The 13316-nt window shown below is 38.9% G+C and overlaps 1 protein-coding gene across 3 annotated transcripts in view; it reads right to left on the bottom strand.

Moving 5' to 3' along the window:
- Positions 1–12875, bottom strand: part of foxo (forkhead box, sub-group O) — a 167572-nt gene extending 154697 nt beyond the window's left edge. For all 3 annotated transcript variants that reach the window (XM_018452256.1, XM_018452257.1, XM_018452258.1), the window contains exon 1: positions 12200–12875. In XM_018452256.1, coding sequence (XP_018307758.1) covers positions 12200–12652 — 453 coding nt within the window. In that variant the 5' untranslated portion in view covers positions 12653–12875. The remainder of the gene's footprint in view (positions 1–12199) is intronic.
- Positions 12876–13316: the final 441 nt, after the last annotated feature.

The following is a 13316-nucleotide window of genomic DNA, read 5'->3' as shown; positions in this document are numbered from 1 at the left end:
CTTTGGTTACGTAACTTATTGCTCATTTACTTACTTTGCTCATTCTTTATTCGTCAATTACTTAACTGAAAAATTCTATTAACTCACTGTCGTTATACACATTAAATCTCTTTTCCTATGTTAATACATCATCACAATTGTTATTCGTGCACGATGATTTTAATCATCTTCGATTGCAGTAGGCGTCATGTGTAATAACTGCAATGAAAATAAACACTTTTTCCACGAATTACAATTCCATATATAATCGCGATCTCGATTGACGTTCAATTCTTCTACGTTGTCGATCATAGAAATGCCACGGAGAATTACTATCGTTCTTTTTGTAACTTTAGATAATCGCGACTGCGAGAAATCTCCGTCTTGCGTAATTTTACATCGACTACTCTATTTCTATTCGAGTTACATGAACTCGTGAAAGACGCTTTTTATCCTAAAAATACACAAAAATACGTGTAAGTATATAAACAATTTGACTTATCCAAGTATCACGTTTAGACACATGATGTTATTGACATACTTATCACAAACTGTCACATATTTCTTCACATCTTACTTAGAGTATCTCATTGGTCGAGATGTTTATTCATCGCAATTATCTAAAGTTTAACGCCATGACCTCTTGTTACCAGCCACCGATGACGTGACCTATGCTGATCTCGCGGGGGTTCCTCATCATAGATTAAAGTTATGCTGTACTAGATTGATAACTATATTCCTTGAAATATTAAAACGTGAAACGTCATAAGCTTCGTTGCATTTTAGAAATATGGAAGGCAGCAGCGCCGGTTAGCGTAATAATCGGATCTTAGCGTGGCAAGTACGCATATCGTAAGGATACTACAGGAAATAAGATGAAAAGATTAAGTCAAATGCGTGAAGGTATCACAAGATAGTTATAAAGTGATCAGTGCGCGCTCTTTTGCATGCATACAAAGAAATACGCTAATTATATTGCAAAACAGCAACATCCCCATGTTGAATCTCCCTTCTTCATTTTTGTTCAAGTTAGTAAAAGTCTAGGGTATTGTACAAGGCCTTTCATGTTTTATACCTTCTCTTAAATCTATCCTCGAATAATTCAAAGTAAACCTTTCCACATTTTTCATAGCGTGATGACTAATTAAGCCTCAAATTGCTATTCTTCAAAATAATAATGAAAGAGCGTAAAATTTCGTATTTCGGTTATTTTAAAATTTTAACTTGCAATGCCTTAACTGATGCACCGAGAGAAAAGTTTTTGGTAATTATGACTATTACATGTTACCATAACTATGATTACTGCTACAATGTTAATAATAATAACTGTAATTTAATTTAATACGTGTAATTTCAACAACAAATATATAGTCGGCGCCGAAAATGACTACAAATTATAGTTATTATTACTAATATTATAGCAATAATTATAATAATTATTTTTGTCTTTAATTCTAAATGAAATTATGGTAACATGTAATTGTAATCACAAATATCAAAGCCTTTCCTTTCAGTGTGTGACTCGTCATCTTTTTAAATCTCAACTTCAAATATCTGCTACGATGGAACAATCGGTATGTCGATGATCTTTATTGCAGCATCGCGGATCGTGCGTTGCGCACGAGCTGCATGTGGATGTTATTTGCCGCGTTCGCGCTAATTCGAGGCGCTGTCGGTCGCATTTCGCTCGTTCGCTCGTCCGCGAGCATGTATGTCCGTTCCGCGAAACGCAACATACGTAACGAATGTGCGATACTCATTAGGAGAGTCAAGGGTACGTTACGTGAAGAGTGCGGTTACACTCCGCGCGTGTGTCTGGCGTGAGTTACGTCACCGTGAAACGCGCGAGCGTCGCGTCGGTTGGCGCGCATGCAACACGCGACTACTCTTCGCGTCGCGTCGCCTCGCGACGTAGGAAGAAGAGAGAGTGTGGAAGCGCCACCGAAATACCGGAGAGTACCTCCGATCGCGATGTCGCTAACGGCATACAGAATGATCCGCGGTGACTTGACTGTAAAATGTCGAGGACGGGTTTCATCATTTAAATTTGAAACGAAAATCCTTACTCAAGAATGTCATCGTTTCTTAGCGACCTTTAAATATTCGACATTTAAATATCATAGTAATAAAGATTCAAATTATAATTCCGTTAAAGTACAGTTTTTTTAAATAACTTTTTTAAATAATCTGTACTTAATTTTGCCTCAATGAAAATGTCAAAGTATCAACAGTTTACGGGCTGAGAGACTGACGGGATTTTTTAAAATTAAATTAACATTCGCAAAAAAGGCTAAAAGATAATTCTTTATTTAATTCTAAATGAATTTTAACAAAAGTTCTGAACAAGAACTCAGAGAAAAGGATATTTTAAACGTCAAAGAAAAAATCAAAAGATAAATCGGTCAAGTCATTCTTTCGTTCTAGAAGTCTCTTCCCAAACCTAAAGGATTATCCTCGTTTGAATGGACCTTCAAATTAAGCTAGGAAGAAAATTTTTGGCACGAAAAGTAAAAAAATTGCCCTGCGGGAGACTGCGAATTTGCTAGTAAGAATTTGTCACGTTTATCCGTCGTCGACCGACCACCAGTCACTTTTTCGCTTATTTCGGGTTTCAGGGAGTCGGCCGCGAACCGGCTCGGTGGAATTCAAATTGTAAGAAGCCGTCTTGCGCTTGAACGAAACGCTCACCGAGAGTCACCGAGAAAATCGCTCCGGGCGAGAAATTCTACCGGGAGAAAGGCGGACTCGGTGCGATGTCGTGCGAACACATACAGAAGAGCGAATTGAGAAGCGCGGCTATAAAGCGCAGCCAGCATGATTCTGTCGCAATTTACGACAAGGAAATCGCAGCCTTGCTCCAGGCAAGGTAAGTAGAGTGTTGACCACGAGGCATGGGGGACTGACAGCTGACAAAGAGCATTTTAAAAGAGAAAGACGGATATACTTTCGATATGGCGAGTCCCGTCGGTCTATACTAGTCTATAGGATACGTCACAAATCACACAGTTTTCTCTCATACAGTTACGCATACATAAGAAGTTGAAGTCATACAAGTGTTTTTATCAAATTTAATTATATTCTAAACATGCTTTTTCTACAGCACACAATGGTTTTTTCTACCATTTTTTTAAACACGTTTATGTACTTCCCGCAAATGACAAATTAATACCTATATAAAAGAACATTTTAAAAGTATATTACATTGTTTCTCTCAAATCGCAATATTTTTCTATACGTTATTATTTAAAACATACTAAATTATCAATCATAGACACTTATTTCTAAACTCATGTGTGACAGAGATTAAAATATATTCCATAAATTAAGTTTCACAATATGAAAAAGTCGTTTGTCAATTGGTTTAGTTTGAAGCTTTACATTAATTGATTGACAGAGACACTTTATTGCATATTATACGAGACTGTGATAATATAGTGTATCTAATTTTCAACTTTTCCTAAAATCTGAAGAAATTCTAGTTTCTTTGTAGGTAAAAGAAAGCGCGTGACTTTTGGTACATCCTGTATATAGCCACGAGGCACGCGTACTGTACTCTTTCTTCGATTTAATTGCGTATAGCATAAAACGGAGACCTGCTTTTAACCTCTCGAAATTGCTATCCTTTTACAATGATCTATTACTGCAATAAGGAATTTATTTAACGTCCCCAACTTAGAATGGCATTATTCGAGCATTTCGAAATCATTCTGTATAATTTTTATGCAAAAATACTGTACGCATTAAAATATTAACTAATATTGTCAGTCTATACTCGAGTTGCTTGAATATATCACTCACTCTAAAAATTCCCAAATTAGGTATCTAAAAAACTTATGACACACTTCAATATTCGATAATCAGAATACTCAGATATTCAAAATCACGATATACACTTCATAATATAGAAATATCCAATAAATCTCCATGCTCATTTATTATCGTATAAATCATCATACATAGATTGATCAAATAAGTATGATCATGAAGTAATACCTACTGCAAAATTTTCCATTTTGATATATATAACTGAGAGTTTTACTTTAAGAATTACAAAATTTCCCGATAAGTTTAAAAAATAATTCAGACGATTGAATTTAAAAAATATACAGTACCTATTTTGTTTTCTCTATATTTATAAAAATTGATTTAATTCTCTTACTTAAATTAGAATCGCGACTTAAGTGCAAACTGCTAATGTCTTTCAGAGACATAGATTTCCAAAATAAATTGTATAATTTCACTTTCTTTTTTTCCGAGGAAAATTTTTCTAACGTAAAATAAAATATGATGCAAGAATGAGTTATAATGTGAGTTAGTTAATACCTCATCTCGAAACGATTCAAAAAATTCATCAAAACGAATGGAAGAATTCCTCTGAAACGAACGATGGCAACTTTTACCGTACAATCTAGATTGCATCGGGCCCAAAAGTGGGCGGAGGAGCAGATGATCTCGAGATGACGATATTGGCAACGTGGTAGCGTTGCAGGGCCGCACACAAAGGCTGAAGCGAAAAAGAAAAGAAAGATAGAGAGGAAGAGTGAGATGAGAAATCGAGGAGAGAGTAGCTGGAAGAGAGAATGATTGGTGAAGGAGAGACGCGGCAACGACGCTGGTCGTTGCAGTTTCGTGCAAAAATAACGCGGAAAGCCTCCTTTAAACTCAACCGAGCGCGTCTGCAACTGAAAATACACATCGCGTATAGAGAATGTGACAAGGTAGAGGAAAGGAATTTTGAGACCATTATGGATGTTCAAAAATAGGACAATCATAAAATGTGGATTCGTAAAGATTTCTGTTTCCGACTTGAGAGAGATCGAGAACGACAGCTTCAGAGATATTCCAAACAATTCAGGAACGTAAATGTTAAAAAAGTAATTTATCCCCGTTTTTAATTTAAATTTTTTATTAACAAATCGTTTTTATGATATTTTAACTTAAAGTTTAGTGTATCGCTAAAATATTTGATGAACTTGCGAAAAAAAAATCGATTGAATTTTTGCTGAACAAAAAATCAAGTTCGAATTTTTGAAAATCTACGTTCGCAATTTTGATCCTGTGATCCAGTTACATAGTGTATAACGCGGATGCAAGTCATTTTCAAAATATGTTGGACCACCCGCTGGTGATTCACGCTAATTGCGCCGTTAACCCTTGCTTAATGACTGCGCGGTAAAACGCGCGCTTTTCCATGGAAAAACTCGGAGTTGCAAGCGAGTTTTTCGCTCTGCCGATTATAGCACTTTGTGCTCGCTTGCGATTTTGCATGATTTACGCTTCCGCTAATTCATTCACGCGGGGGAGATTAGACGATACACGCATACCGAGTCAAACTAAGTGTTTTACAATGAGGAACTTTATTCACAATTGTCCGATTACGTACAATGTACTATTAAAAAAAAAAAATAAATAAAAAACAAAGTCTCTAATCGTACAATAATTTTGTGAACATTTATTTATTTTAGAATTTAACCTTTCCGATACGTCTCTCAATATATTACCTTTTTCTTTTTTACTTCTTATTTTATATTTTAATTTGGTATAGTATTTTCTGAAGACGAATGTTTCTTAATAACTGTTCTCTTCTTTGATTCTAACTTTTTCTAACATCAATTCACGATAGGATAAAGTTATCATTAATTAATGTAAGAAGTGGTAATTAATTAGGTAATTATCATCACTTAATTTTTTTCTGCGGAAATATTACGCTCCTTTAGAAGGTTAAGTTTTTAAAAATTATTTTATACATCAGATAATATGCGCAAGGTCTAGTATGTGCTTCGTTCCGTAGGATGATTCGCAATCAATCCTTCGAGTCGGCCCGACGGAAATGTTAAAAAGCAGTGACTGCTTTTCATTACGTCGATGATGTCTCGTTAAAAGTTTATATGGTCGATTACTGCCTTTATGCCTCGTTTTAACATACTCAATCCATATCGGCCAGCTAACTATATCAAATCAAATCGTAGAGCAGTAGAACTGGAGACTATAGCATTTGCAGTCGTATCTATTTTATGTTGCCCAATACTATCGATTTGTCTCATCTCTCACCGCTTACCATTAATTACCTTCAATTTAACGCAGGATCGATACATTTGATCCCGTCTATCACTCTATGCAGAACCGTTTCATTTTGTTAATGCAACACCACGGACACAAATCTATATAGATTTACATAAATCTGTAAAGTATGTACGAGCTTAGATATTGTGGCAGCAGTTGTCAATTTGAAGTTTCAGAAGAATTTTTAAGGAAAAAGCACATACTAGACCTTCTGAAACTTCAAATCGACAACTGCTGTGAAATCTTCGCGACAAATAGATTTCTATCGCTTTCTGACACGCAGATTCCTATATTATTTGAAGATTATAATCGTCTCTCTCTTTTATATTCGCACAATATATCACAACGTTCCGTGTCAACGTGTGCTTATCGCGCTAATCGAAACAACGATGTCAGAATTACAAGGTAACTTCGCGTGAGATGGTGTCACGCTAGTGCTATTCAGAGAAATCAGAACACCATGAAGCTATCTAGGTGCATTTACAATTTTTCTCAGCTTGCTGATCGCTACATAATTAGTATCCTATTTAAAATATCAATTAAGTTACAGTGTGTTTCTTTGAAAAAATTCCTCTCTCTCACTACAACATAAAGAATGCCTCCCAGTTTCAATAATCCCACCATAATTCTTGTACGTTCAAAAATGTTAAAATAAAAAATAATATTACAAGGAAAGAGCGGTAGTTTTACTAAAGTATCTAAAGCTAAATACAAATCTGAAAATAATTTCATTAGAACATCAAAAGCATAGTGAGCAATGCTGCTCGGAAAGTTTTGATATTTTAGCAACCAGCTTGAGCGTTCCATTTATACATTATCTTGATAACCTAACAAAATTATTTTCAAACCTGTATCTAACTAGATTTTGAGATACTTATGCAAAATCGTTCTTTCCACGCTGTATATACAAAATTATTAGGTTCTTGATCCTCCTCACGATTATACTTGTCATTATCCTTTCATATATACATACAATACCCGCATAGAACGTGACACAAATAATCTCGATAAACTCTCCAGAAGCCCGTACCTTAAATTTAATGATCATGATAATTTTAATTATTAAAAAATCCGTCATTAAAGATAAAGTCGCGATTTCTGAGAAACACGCCGATTAATTCTCCTTTCCCCAAGAGCCCGAAGATAATCCAGTGAATAACGATCTCACAGAAGGATCCAGTATTCACCGCGGCGCGTTCCGATTTCACTGACCGGTAGTGTTCCAGTATCTACCGTGCCGTAACAGCGCGGAAGATACCACGAAGAGATGGCTGGGCATTTAGCCGAGTTCTCTCTGTCGGTCATTAAAGAGGCGCGGGCCGTCTCTAATCGCCATGGATGGATACCGAGCGGAGCAACGCCGAAGAAGATATCACGGGTAGGGAGAGCTTTGTAATGGCGGGCGCTAACTACGGCGCTGGTCTTAAAACCAGACAGATGAGTAACCGGTGTGTGTTTCACGGATCCTCAACACCTCTCGTCTCTATAGCGCGCTGCGTTAGAATTTCAAACTTGCGCTAACGCCACACAAGGGAGAAGAAATATTCGACGCGACGCGACGCGACGCGACGCGACGCGACGGCTTAAGGGTCTTTCGCGTCTGTTTGCGGGAACGCGAATACCTACGCGATCATTATAGCATACGGCGCGGGCGTTGTTCGTTACAGACTGCTATTATAGACGGAGAAATTGCGCGATGAAATTCTTCGCAACGCGAGATTCGTTGCTTCGACGCCCCGCTCGGTAAATCTAGTGATAATTTGTAAAGTGAATCAGACTTTAATGCCGTGTGATTATGTCGATTTGTCGAATCTCGCGAGCTCTGTGGACTGCTAAAATTGCGAGTCGTGTCCGCCATATAGGATGTCTCAGACTTGGCAAGCCTCAGTCTCCCTTCCATCTACATAGTCTGGCCGATTCACGCGTAAAGGATAATTCATAACGCGCCAACGAAACGCATCGTCCTACGTTTATCGTACTGGCCTAATGAAATTCCTCGATGAGCAAGGCGCGATTGCACGCTGGAGGGAGCACCAATTATTGTGCTCGCAATGCGTTACTCGAATTGCAACCATGTTACTATAAATTCTCAAACTCCTCGCTCTATGCAATTGAGAGTACAACCGCGTCTACATCACAAAAAAACCTCGATATAAGAATGTTTTAGGTCCTGCTCATTCATAATTATATCATTAATATCGATTGTAATGAGCCTCTCGCCTATAATAAATAAAATTAACATTGTTTCGAGAACTGTATATATTAAAAAAAACTGTACTCTCTCAACTACAATAGCGAGCTTTACGTGCGAGCCTTTGAGATTTCTTCGCTTCCGACGTCACGATTCGCCGATGACCGATGGGACGTCGAGAAGAGTCGTTGAATGAAACGAGCCGTTAAACGCGCACGCAGGAATCTCTCTTTCCTCGGCGAATTCTCAGAACGTATCCCTGAACTTTTGTCAGGCGCTTTCGCGTGCAGCGCAACCCGCGCATAAATAATGCCGCGCCGTAAGACGTTTGAGAGAGCGAAATGAGCGACGACGATTGTCCGTCCGATGGCATCGATTTATGCGTGTACTTCGACCCGATGTGACGTCGATGATGATGGCCGCGGCAGCGACGAACGGTGTAAACGGACCTTAAACTCTCCGCGTTGCATTTTGCGTCGATATGCATTCCCGCGCGCCGCACAGGAGAAGATACAGAGCTCTCTCTCTCCCTCTCTCTCTCTCTCTCTCTCTCCCCCCCCCCTCAACCTGACTGTGCCACGTGATTACATGCCGCTGTTTTTTCGTTGTCGTCGTCGTCGTCGTCGTCGTCGTTGTCGTCGTTGTCGTCGTTGTCGTCGTCGTCGTCGTCGTCGTCATCAGCCACTCTGCACGACTTGCATCCACAAGTTCGCAGATGCGATCCCAGCCTCCCATTGGATTTTTAACGCGGATTCTTGCCGCGCGTTTGACGCGTCGACTCGACACACGATAATTGAGTAGCTAAGTGTCGTAGGTGCCTAACTGACAATTTCTAATATTTCATTCAAATAACGGAGACGAGAGAAACATAGAAAGCACATTTGTCATCAGACACATTAGACGCTGAAGAGTTATGAAAGACCTTTATACCTAGACTGTTAACTCTAGATATCTAAGAATTACAATAGCTTCCTCCATAACTCAACTACGTCAGAATAACTTTACTATCTTCAACTGTTGCAATCATGAATATAAACTTTTTGCGGTAATATCGTTTTTTTTTTCTTCCATACAAGTGCCGTAGAAGAGTTTTCTTTCCGAATATAAGTAATAAACTAGGATTAGAAACAGTATAAGTGCCAAACGCAGCGAGTTTAGAATGAAAAATACATATTTTTCTCCCTTTATAATGAATTCTTTCGCACTTTACATCGAAATTGTAACGAAATACATTTAAAGCATAGATAATTTATAATCAGGTAGAAAATATTTAATGATATATAAATCATTAATGCTTTATACACATCGTTTCAATTATGTTAATGGGTAACCGACTTATAAATGCGATAGATTCAGAAATTTTACTATTTATTTAAACTTTGTTAAAAAGAAAATACTATATATTAGCTGACAAATGTAGCTTTGTGTACATAAAGAACAGTGCACTTGTATAAATTTACATAAAATTTTTGCAATTTTGTTTATATTAAAAAGATATAAGTTCAACCGTGTACTGATTATTAAATGTTAAGATTTAAAAAATTGAGTTAGTCATCTATGTCAGATAGCCCTAGAATAATAAAGGATATTTAAGAATTAAAATATGTATCAAAAAAATTAAACTCGGAACGTCGAACAAATATTTTTCCATTTTAAACAAATTTCTTTTTTCTCTTTTTACGGTTTGAAGTGTCACTGAACAAAGCAGATTCACACGGCACTTTACGAAGAAGAATATTAACTGTTACATATTACACGCAACTTCAAGCTTCCAAGATTAAATTACTTCAAATTTGACAACCAATTAGCGACACACCGTAACGAAATACGTAAAACGATACATCTCGTTGTATGTAATGTGTAACGCAGAGCTTTGCTGAACCAGAAGCTCGAGCTTTATAATTATAAACACTATAATGCATTATTAACATTTTAATTATGCGCGTGCCGGGCTAAATAGTTCGACATAAACATTCGCTTTACAGTTCTAACATTTTGTTCGACTTGTATATGCGTTACATTCGTTTAATATCATTAAAAGATCAACTGTCGTTTTATACAAGCTATTTTATTATTAATTAATAATTAATAACTTATCGGACTATCACTTGGTTTAAAATTCTGTTTCAGTCGTGACAATCAGTTATGTCTTTCCGTTTCATTATTTTGCGGTGATATAATTATAGCCTTTATTTTCCGTGAGAGATTGTAATAAAAATGCAATGCCATAATTTTGAAGCTTATGATGCGCACATATGATCTATGTAAATAGGTTCGACTACAAAAGAAAGAAGTGCTCGATACATTATCGCTTTTTATCGTTCTGATAGCACTTGTTGTTATCAACAGTAAAGAACGTAATGCTTTTCTTAACTTCTTAAAATATCAACTGTTTCCATTAATTAAAAAAAAAAGTGTATAGTAAAAGAATATAAATAATATTTTCAATCAGAGAACAATCAGAGAATTAAAAAATTTTATCGTTCCAAAGATAACGTATACATCTCTCCAAAGATAATCGTACATCATCAGAGGTGCCAAAGGGTCTGCGAGTTATCGCCATGCCGTGATCCATATTGTTAATATTTCGTAAACCTTGCCGTTCATTTCATCAGGGCAAGGCGTATAATCACATACCATCTCTCGTTACTAATTGCATTAATTTGAATTAAGCTTAGAAATAAAGTTTATTGTTAAACTAAATCTAAGGAATTAATCACGACTTTCATTGACTTTTTAAAAATCAGTCTCTATCATATGAAATTTAATAATCAACATATGTTGAAGTGAACTAAAGATTAATCGACAAAAAGATCATAGGAAATCTTTTTTATCATTATATTATTGAGTTATAATACCAAGTCAAAAAATGCATTAATTACGAAATAGAAGCTTTTTCTCAGGCGTCTGTGTGAAACGTCCGTTCGTAATGTAATCGCATAACGTGAATCATCAAAAATAACGTTACGTGCGCATAAATTCCAGCCGGATGAATTCTCGCGTCTAACCTTCGCACTGTCGCGTGTCACAATTGTTTCCATACGAAACGGAAGTCTTCATACCGCTGTAAACGTGACTCCGAATGTGACTTCAGCTCGCATTCACGCTGCGCATGTTACCTCCAACTCGGTTACTTGATTCTCGCGTCCCGTGATAAAAATCGCGCGATTCTTGCATTAAATGAAACTCTGACCGGCCACACTTTAAGAACGTGGATAGCGTTCGGTATTTTATCGCGTTTCACGTGAATCATCGGTTTTAGAAGAATTATTATATTGTATTCTGACTGTGTGTGTGTGAGAAAAATGTTTTGATTAAACCAACAAAAAGGTTCAACAAGAATGAAATTTTAGTGGATTAAATCATGACCAGAAATTCTATTTAGTCTTGAAAATGTCATTCTTGTTGAGCCTTTTTGTTGGTAGTCGAGAATGTCATTCTTGTTGAACCTTTTTGTTGGTTTAATTAAAACATTTTTCTCAGTGTGCAACATTTCAGTGCGCAATTATGAAAAAGAAACATCTTGGCAAAAAGTGACGAAAAATTGCTTAAAAATATGAGATCATTCAAGTCGAAATCGGAATCAATGTCGAAAATAGGAACTCTGCACGGTGTTTTATCACAGTCACCTGATATCACTTTTAACGACATACCTTTAAGACACATGTACGCGCTTCTACCCGTGCGTCTCGAAATGTCTCTGATGTCTCTTGAGAAATTGAGAGATTTAACATTAAATGGTTGCACGCGCGCGTTGCGGTTCACGTCCCTGATCTAAGACACGTTTCGGGAAAAGCATCTCAATGTTGTGACTTAAATTAGATCTTGGCAAACCCGAGCCCGGCCTGTCTCGGAGGCAAGCGTCAAGCGCGAATGTCGCGAACTCGAGAGAGAGAGAGAGAGAGAGAGAGAGAGAGAGAGGGGGGGGGGGGGGGGGGGAGAGAGAAGGCGAAAACTTTCACTTACCTTCCAACCGGCGCTGCTATTGTTGTCACCCTTGTCCTTGAAGTAGGAGACGTTCTGGACCATCCACTCGTAGATCTGCGAGAGGGTGAGCCGCTGGTCGGGCGCGCTGGTGATCGCCTGGGTGATGAGGTCGGCGTAGCTCAGGTTCCCCCAGGCGTTCCTCCTTGACGAGTTCTTCTTCACCGGCAGCAGACCCTGGGCGAGCTGCGCCTGATGGGGCGGCGTGCCACCTTCGGCGCCTTCCTTCGCGGTTGGCGCGTTACCCTCCACGTATCCTTCTGGTCGGGGTAACGGCCATGTATTCGATCGCGCGCGGGTCTGCGGCTCGAATCCGGTCTCCAGATCTGGCGAAGTGGAGAACTCGAACGAGACTCCTTTCTTCTGTGCCTGCTGTTGCTGTTGCTGCGACGGAGTCATCGACCCCGACGCCGTCACCGGCACCGAATCCATCATGCTTACCGATCCGTTCTGCGAACTCGGATCAAGTTCGCGATCGTATGCGTAACTTCCTAACGATGATCGGTAATCGACAATCGTCTTCGGTGACACCGGGAAGATACGTTCGCGCGCGATCAAGCGGTACCAATCGGGCTGCGTTTTGAATCACTCTATGTGTACGTGATCGGCGTATGTGTGTGAGTGTGTCTGCTGTGTGTTTGTTTGTGTGTTGTCTGTATGTCTGTTTTGTGTGTGTGTGCGTGTGTGTGCGTGTGTGTGTGTGTGCGTGTGTGTGCGTGTGTGTGCACGCGCGCGCGCGCGCGCGTGTGTATGTGATTATGTGTGTCGACGGCCTTCGTACGTCACTGTTTGGATGAAGACTCGTAACAGTGCTTGTTCGCGCCAATTCGAGTCAGTGCGTTGCTGCTGCTACTGGCACTGACGTCGTCGTCCCTTAACCTTTTTTAGACACTGTCAGGTTCTTCAACACATCACCATCGAACCAGAAACGATCGGGCGCGAGATGGAAATGTGCGACGTGACGCGCCACGATGCGAGGCGAGGCACGAAATCGACGCTCACGCACACCGGGAGACGAAGCTCCGTGCCGGAGCAATGGTTCGACGACGGGTTCGCAGGAAGCGAATCGACTGCGCTTCGCGTGCGACTGCCGACGGCG

The sequence above is a fragment of the Mycetomoellerius zeteki genome, unplaced genomic scaffold (genome assembly GCF_001594055.1).
Source record: "Mycetomoellerius zeteki isolate Tzet28-1 unplaced genomic scaffold, Tzet1.0 scaffold336, whole genome shotgun sequence".
In the NCBI taxonomy this organism is placed as follows: Eukaryota; Metazoa; Arthropoda; class Insecta; order Hymenoptera; family Formicidae; genus Mycetomoellerius; species Mycetomoellerius zeteki.
The sequence above is the reverse complement of the archived record's forward strand: the minus strand, read 5'-3'. Positions and strand labels throughout refer to the sequence as shown.